This window comes from Eriocheir sinensis, chromosome 59 (genome assembly GCF_024679095.1).
Source record: "Eriocheir sinensis breed Jianghai 21 chromosome 59, ASM2467909v1, whole genome shotgun sequence".
NCBI lineage: Eukaryota > Metazoa > Arthropoda > Malacostraca > Decapoda > Varunidae > Eriocheir > Eriocheir sinensis.
Window position 1 is genome coordinate 7,107,909 of NC_066567.1, and position 24,196 is coordinate 7,132,104.

At 49.9% G+C, this 24,196-nt stretch overlaps 1 protein-coding gene across 3 annotated transcripts in view; it reads right to left on the reverse strand.

Moving 5' to 3' along the window:
- Positions 1-423: 423 nt before the first annotated feature.
- Positions 424-24,196, reverse strand: part of LOC126985480 (kinesin-like protein KIF27) — a 37,495-nt gene continuing 13,722 nt past the window's right edge. For all 3 annotated transcript variants that reach the window (XM_050840437.1, XM_050840438.1, XM_050840439.1), the window contains 9 exons: positions 23,853-23,992; positions 22,975-23,128; positions 22,552-22,740; positions 6,800-6,949; positions 5,979-6,131; positions 4,554-4,685; positions 3,703-3,856; positions 2,012-2,188; positions 424-1,527 (listed from right to left, as the gene is read on the reverse strand). In XM_050840437.1, the coding sequence (XP_050696394.1) occupies positions 1,205-1,527; positions 2,012-2,188; positions 3,703-3,856; positions 4,554-4,685; positions 5,979-6,131; positions 6,800-6,949; positions 22,552-22,740; positions 22,975-23,128; positions 23,853-23,992 (1,572 nt within the window). In that variant the 3' untranslated portion in view covers positions 424-1,204. The remainder of the gene's footprint in view (positions 1,528-2,011; positions 2,189-3,702; positions 3,857-4,553; positions 4,686-5,978; positions 6,132-6,799; positions 6,950-22,551; positions 22,741-22,974; positions 23,129-23,852; positions 23,993-24,196) is intronic.

A 24,196-nucleotide genomic window follows, 5' to 3' on the forward strand; every position in this document is an offset into this window, starting at 1 on the left:
GGAGGAAGGAAAGGGAAAAGGAGGGAAGGAAGGGGTATGAAGAAAGGAAGGAAGGAAGGGGATATGAAGAGAAGAAGCAGGGAGGGGAAAAGGAGGGAAGAAAGGAAGAGAGGGAATGGGGTATGAAGAAAGAAATGAAAGTGAAAATGAAAATAAAGGAAAATATGATGAAGAAAAGAGGGAAAGAAGACCAATATTACTACAAAACAAAAGGAAATAAACAGGAAAATAAGAATAAAGAAAGAAATTAGTGAAAAAAAAGAAGAGGAAAATAATTTGATGTAGGAAAATGAAAAGAAAAGACCAATATTGCTAAAAACAATAGGAAATAAATAGGAAAATAAGCATAAAGAAAAGAATGAGTGTGAAAATGAGAATAGAGGAGAATAATTTGATGAAGGAAAAGGCAAAAAAAGGACAATATTATTACAAAACACCTTTTATTGTTGACTGCAAGGCTGGCTCTTAAAAATATACTAGACTGGCATGACAATAATGATGACAATAATAAAAATGGAGATGATAAAAATAATGAAGAAGAACAAGAATGAGAGGAAAAAGAACTAGAAAAAGGATGGAAGGAGGAGGAGGAGGAGGAGGAGGAGAAAGAGGATCGATAACAATAATACGTAAAATGATAATAAAATAAAAGAAGAGGAACAGGAGGAGAAGGAGGAGGAGGAAAAAAGGAGGAGGATCGAGAACAAAAATAAGAACGAAAATGAGACAAAGAAGAGGAAGAGGAGGAGGAGGAGGAGGAAAAATAGAAACAAAATAGAAGAGAAAAAAGAAATGGACAAAAAAAGAAAACAAAAAATAACAAAAAAATAACGTATAAGAAATGAGGATGAAAATAAAATAAAGAAAAGGAGAAACAGGAGGAAGAGGATGAACAGGAATAGGAATAAAAAAAAAGAGAGACAAAGGAAGAACGAAAATATATGTATGAAAAAATAAGAATGAAAATAAGATAAAGAGGAGGAGGAGGAGGAGGAGGAGGAGGAGGAAAAAAAAAACAAGAAATAGAAAGAAACAAGACAAGAAAAGGAAATACACGTAGAAAAAAATAAGAATGAAAATAAGACAAAAAAAAGTGAAAAGGAAAAATAGAAGAAAAAAACAGAAAACCAAGAAAACAAAGGAAGGACAAAAAAAATCAACAAAAATATGTCTAAAAAAAAAGAAAGAAAGAAAACTACCGCTATCATCTCGTCTCCAGACCCGACTTGGACTTGGCCTGTCGATCCGCAGTGGCCGAGGATTTTTGGTGTATAATAATCTTGTTCTTCTCCCTCGTCACCCTGGTATGGGGGACGGGGTGGTGCGCTGCTTGCTCCGCCGCCTGTATCCTCGTTCGTCTCGGCAGGAGGGGGGCGGAGGGGTGCTGGGTGGGCAGGAGGGGGCGGTGGTGGGTGTGGTGGTAGGAGGAGGTGTGGTGGTGAGGGTGGTGGTGGGGCGTTGTGTCTGTTTTTGGTTGTGGGTGGTGGTGGCTGTGGTGGTAGTCGGGTTGAGTTGGGTTGGGTGTGTCTGTTGGGTTGGAGGAATGGGAAGGGAAGGGGAAGGAGGGGAAGGGAAATGGGTAAAAGAAGGGAGGTAAGGGAGGAAAGGAGGGGGACAGGAGAAGAAGGAGAGAAGGGAAAAAGAGGAAAGGAAGAAGGGAAGGGAAGGGCACAGGAACAGAGGAATGGAAGAGGGGGAAAATGAGAGAAGAAAGGAAGGGAAGGGGAGAAAGAATGGTTAAGTTATTAGGCATTTGTATAATAACTAAAACAACAACAATAATAATCAAAACAACAATAACAACAAACACAACATGAATATATTAGTCACCAAGAAAAATACAACTTGCATTATTTTTTTTTAAGTATATTATATTCTTTCTCATTTTCCCATTTTCCTTTATACCTACAATTATGATTATCTATACATATCAATACCATTTTCATCACTATCATCATCATCACCTCATTTTCTAATCCTTTTATTACCATTCTCATCACCATCTTCTTACCTTCCACTCCTCCACCTCCTGCTCCTCCACCTCCTCCGCCTCTCAGCAGCATCCTCTCCTTCCGTCCGTCCTCTCCGCTGGTCTGTCTCAATTTGGACTTCAGGTCTCGGCTCAGCTTCTTGTAGTAAAACACCTGCTTCTCCATCTCTCTTAGTCGGAACTCCTGCGCACCTGAGCCTGGGGGGGGAGGAGGGTATAGGGTTGAGGGAAAGGTAGGAGTTAATGATTGATCGTAAAGGTAATTCATTTGTTTTGTTTTTTGTTTTGTTTGTTTTCTTACATCAAAGGGTGCGGCTCAAGGGCAACAAAGAGTACAAAAAAAAAAGCCCGCTACTCACCACTCCCACAAAAGTAAATATTAAAGAGTAGCCAAAAAAGAGGTCAAGGTTTATTCCATTTGTTCTCTGTTCATTTTTTCTTATTTGCATCCTCTACCTCGTTTTTCTTTTTCTTTACTCTTTCTCTCCTTTCCTCTTTTTCCCTCCATCACTTCATACTATTACCTCCTTTCCTTTTCTCTTGCTTCTTCTGTTACACTTTTCCTCCCTCTCTCCATATCATTTTTTCTTATTTGTATTCTCTACCTCATTTTTCTTTTATTTACTCTTTCTCTCCTTTCCTCTTTTTTCCTCCATCACTCCATATCCTTACCTCCTTTCCTCCTCTCTTGCTTCTTCTGTTACACTTTTCCTCCCTCTCTCCATATCATTTTTTCTTATTTGTATTCTCTACCTCATTTTTCTTTTATTTACTCTTTCTCTCCTTTCCTCTTTTTCCCTCCATCACTTCATACTATTACCTCCTTTCCTCCTCTCTTGCTTCTTCTCTTACACTTTTCCTCCCTCTCTCCATATCATTTTTTCTTATTTGTATTCTCTACCTCGTTTTTCTTTTTATTTACTCTTTCTCTCCTTTCCTCTTTTTTCCTCCATCACTCAATATAATTACCTCCTTTCCTCCTCTCTTGCTTCATGCCTTACACTTTTCCTCCCTCTCTCCATATCATTTTTTCTTATTTGTATTCTCTACCTCATTTTTCTTTTACTACTTTCTTTTCTTTCTTTTTCCTCCATCACTAATATTATTACCTCCTTTCCTCTTCTCTCATGCCTTACACTTTTTCCTCTCTCCATATCATTTTTCTTATTTATCACTCAATATTATTACCTCCTTTCCTCCTCTCTTGCTTCATGCCTTACACTTTTCCTCCCTCTCTCCATGTCCTTCTTCTCCTTACCCTAACCTAACCAACTCAGAAAACCCACAACTTATCTAGAATCCCTTTAAACCCGATTAGATTCCCTTTACAACCACTTAATCCTCTTAAAACCCACTTAAAACATCTTCACCCATTCAACCAACTCAGACAGCCCATAACTTATCTAGAATCCCTTTAAACACAATCAGATTCCCTTTATCACACCTTAACCTTCTTCAAACCCACTTAAAACCTCTTCAGACAGCCCATAACTTATCTAGAATCCCTTTAAACACAATCAGATTCCCTTTATCACACCTTAACCCTCTTCAAACCCACTTAAAACCTCTTCAGACAGCCCATAACTTAGCTAGAACCCCTTCAAACACAATTAGATTCCCTTTACTCCTTCTTAACCCTCTTCAAACACACTGAAAACCTCTTAAACACATTCAACCACTTTAAAAACCTACCCTAACCTAAGCCAACTCACCGGAGGAGTCATCGTTGAACTGTCGCAGCAGGGTGGCGATCTTCTGTTGGTAGTCGCGTTGCTGCATGGTGATCCTGCGCTCCACCTCCAGGCTGGCTTGCTGGTACGCTGCCTTGAGGTCACTGATGTACCGCGACTGTTCATCATACTGGTTCTAGGGGGAGGAAGGGGAAGGGAAGAGGAGAAGGGGTGACAGGATGAATGGGGTTGAGGAAGGAAGGGAAGGAGGGGAGAGGAAGAGAGGAAAGGAAAAGGAGGGAAGGGGGTAGGAAAAGAGGAATGGGGGAAGGGTGAGAGGGGAATGGGAAAAGGAAGGAAGGGAGGGAAGGAGGGAAATAATGAAAGAAAGAATGATTAAAGTTATCAGAATGGAAGTTGAAATGAGAGACGAAGAGAGTGAGTGAAAGAAAGATACAAAAAAAAGCATAAAAAAGGAGAAGGATAGAGGAAGAAAAGAAGATCAGAGGGTGAAACAAAGGTAGGAAAGAGGAAAGAAAGAAGAGGAAGGAAGAAGATAGGAAATAGGTAGAGGGTGAGAGAGTGGAAGAAAAGAAGAAATGGAGAATGGAAGATGAAAGGAAAGAGGAAAAGGAAGGGATAGAAAATAGAAGGAAGAAAAACTCAATTAGACTCCCTTACCAAACCATGAATCCTCTCTAATCCCCCACTAAATCCTTCTAAACACATTCAACTAACTCTAAATAACATTCCAAATACAATAAAACCCTATTAATTTATCTTTACCACCCTTTAATCCCTTTTGCAACCCCTCAATCCCCCTTAAACCTAATCTAACTCCCTTAAACAGAATCCAAACCCCTTAAACAGAATCCAATCCCCTTTAGCCTTACCTCCAGGTCGTTGAAGGCTATGTCCTGCTTCCTGAACTCCACGCGCAGGTCGATCACCTTGCTGAAGTACTTAACGAGGAGCGAACGAGTCTCCTCATGCGACAGGTTAACGAGGCGCTCCATCAGGTGATCCTTGGTGACGAGAGGACAGGTGAGGGGGGGTGAGGGGGGAGGGGGAGGGAGGGTAAAGAGTGAGGAAGATAGGAAGGAAAAGAAAAAGAGGAGAAGGAGGAAGGGAAAAGAGGAAAAGGAGAGGAAGAAAGGAGGGAAAAAGGTGAGGGAGTGATAGGAGGGGTATAGAAAGGGGGGGAAAGAGTAAAAAGGAAAGAGGAAGAAAGGAGGAAAATAGGAGAGGAAGTAATGAGGGGTAGAGGAGGAAGAGTAAAGAGAGGAAGTAGGAAGGAAAGGAAAAGGAGGGAAATAGGAGAGGAAGTAATGAGGGGTAGAGGAGGAAGAGTAAAGAGAGGAAGTAGGAAGGAAAAGAAAAGGAGGAAAATAGGAGAGGAAGTGATAAAAGGGGTAGGGGAGGGAGAATAAAAAGAGGAAAAGGAGAGAGAATAAAAGGGAGGAAATGAAAAAGAGGAAAGAGTTACTGGGTTTTTATTTTGGGGGGGTTTATTTTTTTTTTATTTTTTTTTTAGTCATATATCAATTTTCTTTATCTACTGTTGTCCTTACTCCCTCTTTATCTTTTCTTTCCTCTTTCTTTTCTTTTTGGTTCTTCTCTTCTATTCTCTATTCTCTCAAACACTATCTTTTTCCATCTTCTCTTGTTCTTAGTCTCTTTCTCCTCTCCTTTTCCTTCCCTTCCCTGTCTTTCTTAATCTTCTCCTTTCTTCTCTTCTCTTCCCTTCTCTTCTCTTCTCCTCTCAGACACTCTTCATTTTCTCCATCTTCTCTTGTTCTTAGTCTCTTTCTACTCTCCTTTTCTTTCACTTCCCTGTCTTTCTTAATTTTCTCTTCTCTTTTCTCTTCTCTTCTCTTCTCTTCTCTTCTCCTTTCCTCTCTTCTCTCAGACACTATTCTATTTATTTTCTATTTTATATCTTTTATCTTTTTTATCTCTTTTCTTTTCTTCCTTCTCTGTCTTTCTTGCTATTCTCTTCTCTCTCTGTCTCTCTCTCTCACTCTCCCCTTCCTTCTCTCTCTCTTCCCTCTAACTCATCATTTCTCTTTCCTTTCTTTTCCTTTCACTCCCTCTCTCTCTCTCTCTTTCTTCCCTCTTACTCCTTATTATTTCTCTTTCCATTCCTTTCCTTTCCTCGCCTTTCCCTACGTCACCTTCTCACTCTCATATCCTCACTCACTCTCTCTTTCCCTTCTTACTCATTATTTCTCCTTTCCTTTCCTTTCCCTGTGTCACTTTCTCACTCTCATATGCTCCCTCACTCTCCCTCTCCCCCACTCTCTCTCTCTCTCCCGCACCTGGTTCAGCAAAAGGGCATGTGACTGCAGCTCCTTGGCCCGTCCACAGATCACCTCATTCTTGTACTCGATCGCTGCATCAACCGCTTCTATCGCCTCGTCCAGCTCCAGCAGCCGCCTCTCCTCACCCGATCCCACCCGCCGGCCTCCGCTCTGGTGGGTGAGAGGGTGCAGGTGAGGGTGGATGAGTGGTGGGTGTGGAAAGTGAAAGAAAGGAAGAATTTGGAGTGGATGAATGAAGAATAAGTAGTGGAAATGACAAGAAATGGATGAATGAGACCAGGTGAAGGTGGATGAATGGTGGGTGAGTTAAATGATAAAAAAGAGGAATATGAAGTCAATGAATAAAGAATGAATGGTGAAAATGATAAATAAATGGATGCTAAAAATAAATAGGATGAATGTAAATAAATTGTGATTATATAAAAAATGAAAATGCTGAAACTTTCAAATCTACAGAAAAAAAAATGAAATAAGTGAAAATAATAAACAAACAAACAAACATTGAAGCAAAAAAGAATATGAGTTTGAGTGAAAAAAACAAAAAATGAAATCTACAAAAAAAAAAAAAATTAAAATGAAAAAAATGAATAAACAAGAAATAATAAAAAAAATCAACAAATATAAAAAAGTAAATAAAAAATAAGTAAAAGTAAGTAAAGTAAGTAGACTATAAGTATTTAAGTAAAGTAAATAAGTAAAAAAAAGGACTAAAATTTAAAAAAAAAAATCCAAAAAAAAATAACCAAAAATAAATAAAAACAAAAAAATCAATAAACACCAAAAAAAAAAAAAAAAAAAAGTCCGAGGGGTTCGTTTACCTTATGAATCCTGCGGTCGAGCTTCTGCCGGTGCATCATGAGGGAGTCCCGGGCGTCCCTGAGGTGTGATATCTCCTCACGGATGTCCGACTCACGCCTCTCCCCCCCATCACCTCCCTCGGCCCCTTCCTCCTCCTCCACCTCCTCCTCCTGTTAGGGTGAAAGGGATATATGTTAGAGGAAGGGTTTGTGATGGGACTGGTGGATAAGGGATGGTGATGGGACTGGTGGATAGGGGAAGGGGTGGTGATGGGACTGGAGGATAATGGAAGGGGTGGAATGGGAGTGGTGGATCAGGGATGGGGTGGAATGGGAGTGGTGGATCAGGGAAGAGGTGGAATGGAAGTGGTGGATAATGGAAGGGGTGGAATGGGAGTGGTGGATCAGGGATGGGGTGGAATGGGAGTGGTGGGTCAGGGATGGGGTGGAATGGGAGTGGTGGATCAGGGAAGAGGTGGAATGGAAGTGGTGGATAATGGAAGGGGTGGAATGGGAGTGGTGGATCAGGGAAGAGGTGGAATGGAAGTGGTGGATAATGGAAGGGGTGGAATGGGAGTGGTGGATCAGGGATGGGGTGGAATGGGAGTGGTGGATCAGGGAAGAGGTGGAATGGAAGTGGTGGATAATGGAAGGGGTGGAATGGGAGTGGTGGATCAGGGAAGAGGTGGAATGGAAGTGGTGGATCAGGGAAGGGGTGGAATGGGAGTGGTGGATCAGGAAAGGGGTGGAATGGAAGTGGTGGATCAGGGAAGGGGTGGAATGGGAGTGGTGGATCAGGGATGGGGTGGAATGGGAGTGGTGGATCAGGGAAGAGGTGGAATGGAAGTGGTGGATAATGGAAGGGGTGGAATGGGAGTGGTGGATCAGGGATGGGGTGGAATGGGAGTGGTGGATCAGGGAAGAGGTGGAATGGAAGTGGTGGATCAGGGAAGGGGTGGAATGGGAGTGGTGGATCAGGGAAGAGGTGGAATGGAAGTGGTGGATCAGGGATGGGGTGGAATGGTGGATCATGGAAGTGGAATGGAGGTGGATCAGGGATGGGGTGGAATGGGAGTGGTGGATCAGGGAAGGGGTGGAATGGGAGTGGTGGATCAGGGATGGGGTGGAATGGGAGTGGTGGATCAGGGAAGAGGTGGAATGGAAGTGGTGGATCAGGGATGGGGTGGAATGGGAGTGGTGGATCAGGGAAGAGGTGGAATGGAAGTGGTGGATCAGGGAAGGGGTGGAATGGGAGTGGTGGATCATGGAAGAGGTGGAATGGAAGTGGTGGATCAGGGATGGGGTGGAATGGGAGTGGTGGATCATGGAAGAGGTGGAATGGGAGTGGTGGATCATGGAAGAGGTGGAATGGGAGTGGTGGATCAGGGATGGGGTGGAATGGGAGTGGTGGATCATGGAAGAGGTGGAATGGGAGTGGTGGATCAGGGAAGAGGTGGAATGGAAGTGGTGGATCAGGGAAGGGGTGGAATGGGAGTGGTGGATCAGGGATGGGGTGGAATGGGAGTGGTGGATCATGGAAGAGGTGGAATGGGAGTGGTGGATCAGGGATGGGGTGGAATGGGAGTGGTGGATCAGGGAAGAGGTGGAATGGGAGTGGTGGATCATGGAAGAGGTGGAATGGAAGTGGTGGATCATGGAAGAGGTGGAATGGGAGTGGTGGATAGCAGAAGGGTGGAATGGGTCTGGTGATAGGGGAAGGGATACTGATGGGACTGGTGGATAGGGGAAGGGATACTGATGGGACTGGTGGATAGGGGAAGGGATACTGATGGGACTGGTGGATAGGGGAAGGGATACTGATGGGACTGGTGGATAGGGGAAGGGATACTGATGGGACTGGTGGATAGGGGAAGGGATACTGATGGGACTGGTGGATAGGGGAAGGGATACTGATGGGACTGGTGGATAGGGGAAGGGATACTGATGGGACTGGTGGATAGGGGAAGGGATACTGATGGGACTGGTGGATAGGGGAAGGGATACTGATGGGACTGGTGGATAGGGAAGGATACTGATGGGACTGGTGGATAGGGGAAGGGATACTGATGGGACTGGTGGATAGGGGAAGGGATACTGATGGGACTGGTGGATAGGGGAAGGGATACTGATGGGACTGGTGGACAGGGGAAGGGATAGGGATGAGACTGGTGGACAGGGGAAGGGATACTGATGGGACTGGTGGATAGGGGAAGGGATACTGATGGGACTGGTGGACAGGGGAAGGGATACTGATGAGACTGGTGGAGAGGGGAAGGGATACTGATGGGACTGGTGGAGAGGGGAAGGGATACTGATGGGACTGGTGGACAGGGGAAGGGATAGGGATGAGACTGGTGGATAGGGGAAGGGATACTGATGGGACTGGTGGATAGGGGAAGGGATACTGATGGGACTGGTGGATAGGGGAAGGGATACTGATGGGACTGGTGGATAGGGGAAGGGATACTGATGGGACTGGTGGACAGGGGAAGCCATACGGATGAGACTTGTGGAGATGGGAAGGGATACTGATGGGACTGGTGGATAGGGGAAGGGATACTGATGGGACTGGAGGATAGGGGAAGGGATACTGATGGGACTGGTGGATAGGGGAAGGGATACTGATGGGACAGGTGGATAGGGGAAGGGATACTGATGGGACTGGTGGATAGGGGAAGGGATACTGATGGGACTGGTGGATAGGGGAAGAGATACTGATGGGACTGGTGGATAGGGGAAGGGATACTGATGGGACTGGTGGATAGGGGAAGGATGCTGATGGGACTGGTGGATAGGGAAGGGATACTGATGGGACTGGTGGATAGGGAAGGGATACTGATGGGACTGGTGGACAGGGAAGGGATACTGATGGGACTGGTGGATAGGGAAGGATACTGATGGGACTGGTGGATAGGGAAGGGATACTGATGGACTGGTGGACAGGGAAGGGATGCTGATGGGACTGGTGGATGCGGTAAGGGATACTGATGGGACTGGTGGATAGGGGAAGGGATACTGATGGGACTGGTGGAAAGGGGAAGGGATACTGATGGGACTGGTGGATAGGGGAAGGGATACTGATGGGACTGGTGGAAAGGGGAAGGGATGATGGGACTGGTGGATAGGGAAGGGATACTGATGGGACTGGTGGATAGGGAAGGGATACTGATGGGACTGGTGGATAGGGAAGGATACTGATGGGACTGGTGGATAGGGAGGATACTGATGGGACTGGTGGATAGGGGAAGGGATACTGATGGGACTGGTGGATAGGGGAAGGGATACTGATGGGACTGGTGGATAGGGGAAGGGATACTGATGGGACTGGTGGATAGGGGAAGGGATACTGATGGGACTGGTGGATAGGGGAAGGGATACTGATGGGACTGGTGGATAGGGGAAGGGATACTGATGGGACTGGTGGATAGGGGAAGGGATACTGATGGGACTGGTGGACAGGGGAAGGGATAGGGATGAGACTGGTGGATAGGGGAAGGGATACTGATGGGACTGGTGGATAGGGGAAGGGATACTGATGGGACTGGTGGATAGGGGAAGGGATACTGATGGGACTGGTGGATAGGGGAAGGGATACTGATGGGACTGGTGGACAGGGGAAGGGATAGGGATGAGACTGGTGGATAGGGGAAGGGATACTGATGGGACTGGTGGATAGGGAAGGATACTGATGGGACTGGTGGATAGGGAAGGGATACTGATGGGACTGGTGGATAGGGAAGGGATACTGATGGGACTGGTGGATAGGGAAGGGATACTGATGGGACTGGTGGATAGGGAAGGGATACTGATGGGACTGGTGGATAGGGGAAGAGATACTGATGGGACTGGTGGATAGGGGAAGGGATACTGATGGGACTGGTGGATAGGGGAAGGGATACTGATGGGACTGGTGGATAGGGGAAGGGATGCTGATGGGACTAGTGGATAGGGGAAGGGATACTGATGGGACTGGTGGATAGGGGAAGGGATACTGATGGGACTGGTGGATAGGGGAAGGGATGCTGATGGAACTGGTGGATAGGGGAAGGGATGCTGATGGGACTGGTGGATAGGGGAAGGGATACTGATGGGATTAGTGGATAGGGGAAGGGATACTGATGGGACTGGTGGATGGGGGAAGGGATACTGATGGGACTGGTGGATAGGGGAAGGGATGCTGATGAGACTGGTAGATAGGGGAAGGGATACTGATGGGACTGGTGGATAGGGGAAGGGATGCTGATGGGACTGGTGGACAGGGGAAGGGATACTGATGGGACTGGTGGATAGGGGAAGGGATACTGATGGGACTGGTGGATAGGGGAAGGGATACTGATGGGACTGGTGGATAGGGGAAGGGATACTGATGGGACTGGTGGATAGGGGAAGGGATACTGATGGGACTGGTGGATAGGGGAAGGGATACTGATGGGACTGGTGGATAGGGGAAGGGATACTGATGGGACTGGTGGATGCGGTAAGGGATACTGATGGGACTCGTGGATAGGGGAAGGGATACTGATGGGACTGGTGGATGCGGTAAGGGATACTGATGGGACTGGTGGATAGGGGAAGGGATACTGATGGGACTGGTGGATAGGGGAAGGGATACTGATGGGACTGGTGGATGCGGTAAGGGATACTGATGGGACTGGTGGATAGGGGAAGGGATACTGATGGGACTGGTGGACAGGGGAAGGGATACTGATGGGACTGGTGGATAGGGGAAGGGATACTGATGGGACTGGTGGATGGGGGAAGGGATACTGATGGGACTGGTGGAGTGGGGAAGGGATACTGATGGGACTGGTGGACAGGGGAAGGGATACTGATGGGACTGGTGGACAGGGGAAGGGATACTGATGGGACTGGTGGACAGGGGAAGGGATACTGATGGGACTGGTGGATAGGGGAAGGGATACTGATGGGACTGGTGGATAGGGGAAGGGATACTGATGGGACTGGTGGATTGGGGAAGGGATACTGATGGGACTGGTGGATAGGGGAAGGGATACTGATGGGACTGGTGGATAGGGGAAGGGATACTGATGGGACTGGTGGATAGGGGAAAGGATACTGATGGGACTGGTGGATAGGGAAGGGATACTGATGGGACTGGTGGATGGTAGGGATCCTGATGGGACTGGTGGATAGGGGAAGGGATGCTGATGGGACTGGTGGATGCGGTAAGGGATACTGATGGGACTGGTGGATAGGGGAAGGGATACTGATGGGACTGGTGAATAGGGGAAGGGATACTGATGGGACTGGTGGATAGGGGAAGGGATACTGATGGGACTGGTGGATAGGGGAAGGGATACTGCTGGGACTGGTGGATAGGGGAAGGGATACTGATGGGACTGGTGGACAGGGGAAGGGATAGGGATGAGACTGGTGGACAGGGGAAGGGATACTGATGGGACTGGTGGATAGGGGAAGGGATACTGATGGGACTGGAGGATAGGGGAAGGGATACTGATGGGACTGGTGGATAGGGGAAGGGATACTGATGGGTCAGGTGGATAGGGGAAGGGATACTGATGGGACTGGTGGATAGGGAAGGATACTGATGGGACTGGTGGATAGGGAAGAGATACTGATGGGACTGGTGGATAGGGAAGGGATACTGATGGGACTGGTGGATAGGGAAGGATGCTGTTGTGACTGGTGGATAGGGGAAGGGATACTGATGGGACTGGTGGATAGGGGAAGGGATACTGATGGGACTGGTGGACAGAGGACGGGATCCTGATGGGACTGGTGGATAGGGAAGGGATACTGATGGGACTGGTGGATAGGAAGGGATACTGATGGGACTGGTGGACAGGGGAAGGATGCTGATGGGACTGGTGGATAGGGGAAGGGATACTGATGGGACTGGTGGATAGGGGAAGGGATACTGATGGGACTGGTGGATAGGGGAAGGGATACTGATGGGACTGGTGGATAGGGGAAGGGATACTGATGGGACTGGTGGATAGGGGAAGGGATACTGATGGGACTGGTGGAGAGGGGAAGGGATACTGATGGGACTGGTGGAACCGGTAAGGCATACTGATGGTACTGGTGGATAGGGAAGGGATACTGATGGGACTGGTGGATAGGGAAGGGATACTGATGGGACTGGTGGATAGGGAAGGGATACTGATGGGACTGGTGGATAGGGAAGGGATACTGATGGGACTGGTGGATAGTGGAAGGGATACTGATGGGACTGGTGGATAGGGGAAGGGATACTGATGGGACTGGTGGATAGGGGAAGGGATACTGATGGGACTGGTGGATAGGGGAAGGGATACTGATGGGACTGGTGGATAGGGGAAGGGATACTGATGGGACTGGTGGACAGGGGAAGGGATAGGGATGAGACTGGTGGACAGGGGAAGGGATACTGATGGGACTGGTGGATAGGGGAAGGGATACTGATGGGACTGGTGGACAGGGGAAGGGATAGGGATGAGACTGGTGGACAGGGGAAGGGATACTGGTGGGACTGGTGGATAGGGGAAGGGATACTGATGGGACTGGTGGACAGGGGAAGGGATAGGGATGATACTGGTGGATAGGGGAAGGGATACTGATGGGACTGGTGGATAGGGGAAGGGATACTGATGGGACTGGTGGATAGGGAAGGATACTGATGGGACTGGTGGATAGGGGAAGGGATACTGATGGGACTGGTGGACAGGGGAAGGGATAGGGATGAGACTGGTGGACAGGGGAAGGGATACTGATGGGACTGGTGGATAGGGGAAGGGATACTGATGGGACTGGAGGATAGGGGAAGGGATACTGATGGGACTGGTGGATAGGGGAAGGGATACTGATGGGACAGGTGGATAGGGGAAGGGATACTGATGGGACTGGTGGATAGGGGAAGGGATACTGATGGGACTGGTGGATAGGGGAAGAGATACTGATGGGACTGGTGGATAGGGGAAGGGATACTGATGGGACTGGTGGATAGGGGAAGGGATACTGATGGGACTGGTGGATAGGGGAAGGGATGCTGATGGGACTAGTGGATAGGGGAAGGGATACTGATGGGACTGGTGGATAGGGGAAGGGATACTGATGGGACTGGTGGATAGGGGAAGGGATGCTGATGGTACTGGTGGATAGGGGAAGGGATGCTGATGGGACTGGTGGATAGGGGAAGGGATACTGATGGGATTAGTGGATAGGGGAAGGGATACTGATGGGACTGGTGGATGGGGGAGGGATACTGATGGGACTGGTGGATAGGGGAAGGGATGCTGATGAGACTGGTAAATAGGGGAAGGGATACTGATGGGACTGGTGGATAGGGGAAGGGATGCTGATGGGACTGGTGGATAGGGGAAGGGATACTGATGGGACTGGTGGATAGGGGAAGGGATACTGATGGGACTGGTGGATAGGGGAAGGGATACTGATGGGACTGGTGGATACGGGAAGGGATACTGATGGGACTGGTGGATAGGGGAAGGGATACTGATGGGACTGGTGGATAGGGGAAGGGATACTGATGGGACTGGTGGATAGGGGAAGGGATACTGATGGGACTGGTGGATGCGGTAAGGGATACTGATGGGACTCGTGGATAGGGGAAGGGATACTGATGGGACTGGTGGATGCGGTAAGGGATACTGATGGGACTGGTGGATAGGGGAAGGGATACTGATGGGACTGGTGGATAGGGGAAGGGATACTGATGGGACTGGTGGATGCGGTAAGGGATACTGATGGGACTGGTGGATAGGGGAAGGGATACTGATGGGACTGGTGGACAGGGGAAGGGATACTGATGGGACTGGTGGATAGGGGAAGGGATACTGATGGGACTGGTGGATGCGGTAAGGGATACTGATGGGACTGGTGGATAGGGGAAGGGATACTGATGGGACTGGTGGACAGGGGAAGGGATACTGATGGGACTGGTGGACAGGGGAAGGGATACTGATGGGACTGGTGGACAGGGGAAGGGATACTGATGGGACTGGTGGATAGGGGAAGGGATACTGATGGGACTGGTGGATAGGGGAAGGGATACTGATGGGACTGGTGGATGCAGTAAGGGATACTGATGGGACTGGTGGATAGGGGAAGGGATACTGATGGGACTGGTGGATAGGGGAAGGGATACTGATGGGACTGGTGGATAGGGGAAGGGATACTGATGGGACTGGTGGATAGGGGAAGGGATACTGATGGGACTGGTGGATGCGGGAAGGGATACTGATGGGACTGGTGGATAGGGGAAGGGATACTGATGGGACTGGTGGATGCGGTAAGGGATACTGATGGGACTGGTGGATAGGGGAAGGGATACTGATGGGACTGGTGGATAGGGGAAGGAATACTGATGGGACTGGTGGATAGGGGAAGGGATACTGATGGGACTGGTGGATAGGGAAGGGATACTGATGGGACTGGTGGATAGGGAAGGGATACTGATGGGACTGGTGGATGCGGAAGGGATACTGATGGGACTGGTGGATAGGAAGGATACTGATGGGACTGGTGGATAGGGAAGGATACTGATGGGACTGGTGGATAGGGAAGGGATACTGATGGGACTGGTGGATAGGGAAGGATACTGATGGGACTGGTGGATGCGGAAGGGATACTGATGGGACTGGTGGATAGGGAAGGGATACTGATGGACTGGTGGATAGGGAAGGATACTGATGGGACTGGTGGATAGGGAAGGATACTGATGGGACTGGTGGCTAGGGGAAGGGATACTGCTGGGACTGGTGGATAGGGGAAGGGATACTGATGGGACTGGTGGACAGGGGAAGGGATAGGGATGAGACTGGTGGACAGGGGAAGGGATACTGATGGGACTGGTGGATAGGGGAAGGGATACTGATGGGACTGGTGGACAGGGGAAGGGATAGGGATGAGACTGGTGGACAGGGGAAGGGATACTGATGGGACTGGTGGATAGGGGAAGGGATACTGATGGGACTGGTGGACAGGGGAAGGGATAGGGATGAGACTGGTGGATAGGGGAAGGGATACTGATGGGACTGGTGGATAGGGAAGGATACTGATGGGACTGGTGGATAGGGAAGGATACTGATGGGACTGGTGGATAGGGAAGGGATACTGATGTGTCTGGTGGTCAGGGGTAGGGATAGGGATGAGACTGGTGGACAGGGGAAGGGATACTGATGGGACTGGTGGATAGGGGAAGGGATACTGATGGGACTGGTGGATAGGGGAAGGGATACTGATGGGACTGGTGGATAGGGGAAGGGATACTGATGGGACAGGTGGATAGGGGAAGGGATACTGATGGGACTGGTGGATAGGGGAAGGGATACTGATGGGACTGGTGGATAGGGGAAGAGATACTGATGGGACTGGTGGATAGGGGAAGGGATACTGATGGGACTGGTGGATAGGGGAAGGGATACTGATGGGACTGGTGGATAGGGGAAGGGATGCTGATGGGACTAGTGGATAGGGAAGGGATACTGTTGGGACTGGTGGATAGGGGAAGGGATACTGATGGGACTGGTGGATAGGGGAAGGGATGCTAATGGAACTGGTGGATAGGGGAAGGGATGCTGATGGGACTGGTGGATAGGGGAAGGGATACTGATGGGATTAGTGGATAGGGGAAGGGATACTGATGGGACTGGTGGATGGGGGAAGGGATACTGATGGGACTGGTGGATAGGGGAAGGGATGCTGATGAGACTGGTAGATAGGGGAAGGGATACTGATGGGACTGGTGGATAGGGGAAGGGATGCTGATGGGACTGGTGGATAGGGGAAGGGATACTGATGGGACTGGTGGATAGGGGAAGGGATACTGATGGGACTGGTGGATAGGGGAAGGGATACTGATGGGACTGGTGGATAGGGGAAGGGATACTGATGGGACTGGTGGATAAGGGAAGGGATACTGATGGGACTGGTGGATAGGGAAGGGATACTGATGGGACTGGTGGATAGGGAAGGGATACTGATGGGACTGGTGGATGCGGAAGGGATACTGATGGGACTCGTGGATGGGGAAGGGATACTGATGGGACTGGTGGATGCGGAAGGATACTGATGGGACTGGTGGATAGGGAAGGGATACTGATGGGACTGGTGGATAGGGAAGGGATACTGATGGGACTGGTGGATGCGGAAGGGATACTGATGGGACTGGTGGATAGGGAAGGGATACTGATGGGACTGGTCGAGAGGGGAAGGGATACTGATGGGACTGGTGGATAGGGGAAGGGATACTGATGGGACTGGTGGAAGCCGTAAGGGATACTGATGGGACTGGTGGATAGGGGAAGGCTACTGATGGGACTGGTGGACAGGGAAGGATACTGATGGGACTGGTGGACAGGGAAGGGATACTGATGGGACGGGTCGATCGGGGAAGGGATACTGATGGGACTGGTGGATAGGGGAAGGGATACTGATGGGACTGGTGGATAGGGGAAGGGATACTGATGGGACTGGTGGATGCGGTAAGGGATACTGATGGGACTGGTGGATAGGGGAAGGGATACTGATGGTACTGGTGGATAGGGGAAAGGATACTGATGGGACTGGTGGATAGGGGAAGGGATACTGATGGGACTGGTGGATAGGGGAAGGGATACTGATGGGACTGGTGGATGCGGTAAGGGATACTGATGGGACTGGTGGATAGGGGAAGGGATTCTGATGGGACTGGTGGATGCGGTAAGGGATACTGATGGGACTGGTGGATAGGGGAAGGGATACTGATGGGACTGGTGGATAGGGGAAGGGATACTGATGGGACTGGTGGATAGGGGAAGGGATACTGATGGGACTGGTGGATAGGGTAAGGGATACTGATGGGACTGGTGGATAGGGGAAGGGATAGTGATGGGACTGGTGGATGCAGTGGGGATACTGATGGGACTGGTGGATAGGGGAAGGGATACTGATGGGACTGGTGGATAGGGGAAGGGATACTGATGGGACTGGTGGATAGGGGAAGGGATACTGATGGGACTGGTGGATAGGGGAAGGGATACTGATGGGACTGGTGGATGCGGTAAGGGATACTGATGGGACTGGTGGATAGGGGAAGGGATACTGATGGGATTGGTGGATAGGGGAAGGGATACTGATGGGACTGGTGGATGCGGTAAGGGATACTGATGGGACTGGTGGATAGGGGAAGGGATACTGATGGGACTGGTGGACAGGGGAAGGGATACTGATGGGACTGGTGGACAGGGGAAGGGATACTGATGGGACTGGTGGACAGGGGAAGGGATACTGATGGGACTGGTGGATAGGGGAAGGGATACTGATGGGACTGGTGGATAGGGGAAGGGATACTGATGGGACTGGTGGATGCAGTAGGGATACTGATGGGACTGGTGGATAGGGAAGGGATGCTGATGGGACTGGTGGATGCGGAAGGGATACTGATGGGACTGGTGGATAGGGAAGGGATACTGATGGGACTGGTGGATAGGGAAGGGATACTGATGGGACTGGTGGATAGGGAAGGGATTGGTGGATAGGGAAGGATACTGATGGGACTGGTGGATGCAGTAGGGATACTGATGGGACTGGTGGATAGGGAAGGATACTGATGGGACTGGTGGATAGGGAAGGGATACTGATGGGACTGGTGGATAGGGAAGGGATACTGATGGGACTGGTGGATAGGGAAGGATACTGATGGGACTGGTGGATGCGGAAGGGATACTGATGGGACTGGTGGATAGGGAAGGGATACTGATGGGACTGGTGGATGCAGTAAGGATACTGATGGGACTGGTGGATAGGGAAGGGATACTGATGGGACTGGTGGACAGGGGAAGGGATACTGATGGGACTGGTGGACAGGGGACGGGATACTGATGGGACTGGTGGACAGGGGAAGGGATACTGATGGGACTGGTGGATAGGGGAAGGGATGCTGAAGGGACTGGTGGACAGGGGAAGGGATACTGATGGGACTGGTGGATAGGGGAAGGGATACTGATGGGACTGGTGGATAGGGGAAGGGATACTGATGGGACTGGTGGACAGGGGAAGGGATACTGATGGGACTGGTGGATAGGGGAAGGGATACTGATGGGACTGGTGGATAGGGGAAGGGATACTGATGGGACTGGTGGATAGGGGAAGGGATACTGATGGGACTGGTGGATAGGGGAAGGGATACTGATGGGACTGGTGGATAGGGGAAGGGATACTGATGGGACTGGTGGATAGGGGGATGCTGATGGGACTGGTGGATAGGGAAGGGATGCTGATGGGACTGGTGGATAGGGAAGGGATGCTGAGGGACTGGTGGATAGGGAAGGGATACTGATTGGACTGGTGGATAGGGGAAGGGATACTGATGGGACTGGTGGATAGGGGAAGGGATGCTGAAGGGACTGGTGGATAGGGGAAGGGATACTGATGGGACTGGTGGATAGGGGAAGGGATACTGATGGGACTGGTGGATAGGGGAAGGGATACTGATGGGACTGGTGGATAGGGGAAGGGATACTGATGGGACTGGTGGATGCGGTAAGGGATACTGATGGGACTGGTGGATAGGGGAAGGGATACTGATGGGACTGGTGGATGCGGTAAGGGATACTGATGGGACTGGTGGATAGGGGAAGGGATACTGATGGGACTGGTGAATAGGGGAAGGGATACTGATGGGACTGGTGGATAGGGGAAGGGATACTGATGGGACTGGTGGATATTGGAAGGGATACTGATGGGACTGGTGGATAGGGGAAGGGATACTGATGGGACAGGTGGATGCAGGAAGGATACTGATGGGACTGGTGGATCCGGGAAGGGATACTGATGGGACTGGTGGATAGGGGAAGGGATACTGATGGGACTGGTGGATAGGGGAAGGGATACTGATGGGACTGGTGGATAGGGGAAGGGATACTGATGGGACTGGTGGATGCAGTAAGGGATACTGATGGGACTGGTGGATAGGGGAAGGGATACTGATGGGACTGGTGGATAGGGGAAGGGATACTGATGGGACTGGTGGATGCGGTAAGGGATACTGATGGGACTGGTGGATAGGGGAAGGGATACTGATGGGACTGGTGGACAGGGGAAGGGATACTGATGGGACTGGTGGACAGGGGAAGGGATACTGATGGGACTGGTGGACAGGGGAAGGGATACTGATGGGACTGGTAGATAGGGGAAGGGATACTGATGGGACTGGTGGATAGGGGAAGGGATACTGATGGGACTGGTGGATGCGGTAAGGGATACTGATGGGACTGGTGGATAGGGGAAGGGATACTGATGGGACTGGTGGATAGGGGAAGGGATACTGATGGGACTGGTGGATAGGGGAAGGGATACTGATGGGACTGGTGGATAGGGGAAGGGATACTGATGGGACTGGTGGATGCGGTAAGGGATACTGATGGGACTGGTGGATAGGGGAAGGGATGCTGATGGGACTGGTGGATGCGGTAAGGGATACTGATGGGACTGGTGGATAGGGGAAGGGATACTGATGGGACTGGTGGATAGGGGAAGGGATACTGATGGGACTGGTGGATAGGGGAAGGGATACTGATGGGATTGGTGGATAGGGGAAGGGATACTGATGGGACTGGTGGATGCAGTAAGGGATACTGATGGGACTGGTGGATAGGGGAAGGGATACTGATGGGACTGGTGGATAGGGGAAGGGATACTGATGGGACTGGTGGATAGGGAAGGTATACTGATGGGACTGGTGGATAGGGGAAGGGATACTGATGGGACTGGTGGATGCGGTAAGGGATACTGATGGGACTGGTGGATAGGGGAAGGGATACTGATGGGACTGGTGGATGCGGTAAGGGATACTGATGGGACTGGTGGATAGGGGAAGGGATACTGATGGGACTGGTGGACAGGGGAAGGGATACTGATCGGACTGGTGGACAGGGGCAGGGATACTGATGGGACTGGTGGACCGGGGAAGGGATACTGATGGGACTGGTGGATAGGGAAGGGATGCTGATGGGACTGGTGGACAGGGAAGGGATACTGATGGGACTGGTGGATAGGGAAGGATACTGATGGGACTGGTGGATAGGGAAGGATACTGATGGGACTGGTGGACAGGGGAAGGGATATTGATGGGACTGGTGGATAGGGGAAGGGATACTGATGGGACTGGTGGATAGGGGAAGGGATACTGATGGGACTGGTGGATAGGGGAAGGGATACTGATGGGACTGGTGGATAGGGGAAGGGATACTGATGGGACTGGTGGATAGGGGAAGGGATACTGATGGGACTGGTGGATAGGGGAAGGGATGCTGATGGGACTGGTGGATAGGGGAAGGGATGCTGAAGGGACTGGTGGATAGGGGAAGGGATGCTGAAGGGACTGGTGGAGAGGGGAAGGGATACTGATTGGACTGGTGGAGAGGGGAAGCGATACTGATGGGACTGGTGGATAGGGGAAGGGATGCTGAAGGGACTGGTGGATAGGGGAAGGGATGCTGAAGGGACTGGTGGATAGGGGAAGGGATACTGATGGGACTGGTGGATAGGGGAAGGGATAGCAATGAGACTGGTGGATAGGGGAAGGGATACTGATGGGACTGGTGGACAGGGGAAGGGATACTGATGGGACTGGTGGATAGGGGAAGGGATACTGATGGGACTGGTGGATAGGGGAAGGGATACTGATGGGACTGGTGGATAGGGGAAGGGATACTGATGGGACTGGTGGATAGGGGAAGGGATACTGATGGGACTGGTGGATAGGGGAAGGGATACTGATGGGACTGGTGGACAGGGGAAGGGATACTGATGGGACTGGTGGACAGGGGAAGGGATACTGATGGGACTGGTGGATAGGGGAAGGGATACTGATGAGACTGGTGGACAGGGGAAGGGATACTGATGAGACTGGTGGACAGGGGAAGGGATAGGGATGAGACTGGTGGAACATGGCATTATAAACAAACTTTTTTTTTTTTTTTTTTTTTTTACGTCTTGGCCTGTGGCGCCGGTAGCCCTTCATAGTAGGGCCTGATGGTCGGCCCCAGCCCATTGTGGCGCAGGGAAGTGTTTATAGTGGCGCCATCTTTACTTTTCAGCATTTTCCATTTTAGACCCCTAGTTGCATAATATAAATTGTTGGGGGGGTGTTGGAGGGTCATGCGACGCCGATCTAACAGTTTTTGTGGTATTAACACTGGTTAGGCTAGGCAAAGTTAGCATCACCAATAATGACCCTAATAAACTTAACCTAAAACTTAGCCTAACCTAACCTAACTTAACCTCACCCAACAACACAAAACCTAAATATAACACACGTATATTACTCAGAATGCAAGAGATAGATTTAAAGTAGGTTAGACAAGGTTAGCATTACCAAAACCTAACTCAACCTAACTTAAACGTAACTTAGCCTAACCTAACCCAACCCTAACCAAACCCTACCAAACAAAACCCAATCTTAACCCAACCTAGCCTTCCCCAATGCCAACCAAACCTAACTTAACCCAACCAAAGTATACAACCTAACCTAACCTAACCTAACCCAACCCTACCAAACGAAACCCAATCTTAACCCAACCTAACCTTCCCCAATGCCAACCAAACCTAGACCAACCTAACTCAACCCAACCAAAATACAACCTAACCTAACCTAACCCAACCCCACCAAACGAAACCCAATCTTAACCCAACCTAACCTTCCCCAATGCCAACCAAACCTAGACCAACCTAACTGAATCCAACTTAACCCAACCAAAATACAACCTAACCTAACCTAACCTAACCTCACCCAACAACACAAACACACTCACATTCAGCCCAGCACGTCGGGAGGTCTCCAGTCGCACCTTCTCCTTCTGCATGCGTTCCCTCTTCTTCACAGCCTCCTCGCGCCTCTCCACCTCCTGCTGCAGCTGCTCCGTCGCCTCCCGCAGACTCAGAATCCTCTCCTCCTCCTCCAGCAGCCACCCCCGCTCCCCCTCGACCTCCCCCTCCCCCTGCTGCGGAAGAATGGGGACTTGTGTTAGAATGTGTGTTTTTTGTTTTGTATCATCAGGGAATCAATCTTTTTTTCTTTCTCTACATTTGTTTCTCCTCTACATTTATCAATCTGTCTGTCTGTTTCTCTGTTTCTCTTCTATCCATCCTTCTGTTTCTTCTTTTTTTCTTTTTATCATCCTTCTCTCTCTTTGCTGTATTGATTTATCCTTCTCTCTCTCTCTCTCTCTCCGCACCTTCAGTCTTATCTCCAGCTCCTTGATGCGGCGCTGGTCTAGGGTGATCTGTTGCTCCAGCTCCTCCTTCTTCTGCGTCTCCTCCTGAAGCCGTGTCTGTAGCTCCCCCTGCTGCCGACGCATCTCCCGCACGCTGCCCTCGAGCTCCGTGACTCTAGAGGGGGTGAAGAAAGGGGTGATATTTTTCTGTCTTCTATTTTACCCATTTTAGTTTCCTACCTGTATTCTTCCCTCGTTTTACTTCCTTATGTGTTTCCTACTTTTTCTCTTTAACGATTCTCAAGTTTATTTACCTATCAATTTCTTTCTCTTTTCTCTTTAAATTCCTTCTTCTCTCCCTTCCAGCCCTTCCTCTCCTTCTCCTCTCTCTTCCTCCCTTCCAGTCCTCCCTTTCTCTCCCTCCTCCCCTTTTCATCCTTCCAGCCTCTCTCTTCCTCCTCCTCCATCTCCTTCTCCCTCCTTCACTTTCTCTCTTCCTCTCTCCCTCCTTCACTCACTTGCTCTCTTTCACACTTTTCCTTCTTATCTCCTTCCTCTCTTTCTCTCTCCTTCCAGCCTCTCTTCCTCCTCCTCCATCTCCTTCTCCCTCTCTCCCTCCTTCACTTTCTCTCTTCCTCTCTCCCTCCTTCACTCATTTGCTGTCTCTTTCACACTCTTCCTTCTTATCTCCTTCCTCTCTTTCTCTCTCCTTCCAGCCTCTCTTCCTCCTCCCCCATCTCCTTCTCCCTCTCTCCCTCCTTCACTTTCTCTCTTCCTTCTCTCCCTCCCTCACTCACTTGCTGTCTCTTTCACACTTTTCCTTCTTATCTCCTTCCTCTCTTTCTCCTCTCTGTCTCTCTCCTTTCAGCCTCTCTTTCAACCCTCCCTCCCTCACTCACTTGGTATCTCCCTGCTGTGATATGTCCGCCACCTTGCCCAGTGTCGCCAACTTCTTCTGGTAGTGAGTGATCTGCCTCTTCAGGGAGTCGACTCGGCCCCTGAACTGGCTGACATCAGGAGACTCACCCTCCCTTAACTCCTGTGGGTGAAGAGTGTGAGTGAGTGAGTGAGTGAGAGGAGAGGGAAGGAAAAGAGACTGGAAAGGAGAGAGAAAGGGAGTGTTTGTGGGAGGGACATCTGAGTGAAGGGAGAGAAATTGGAAAGGAAAGGGAGGGAGAGAGAGAGAAGCTGGAAGGGAGATAAGAATGAAGGCGAGAGAGAGAGAGAGAGAGAGAGAGAGAGA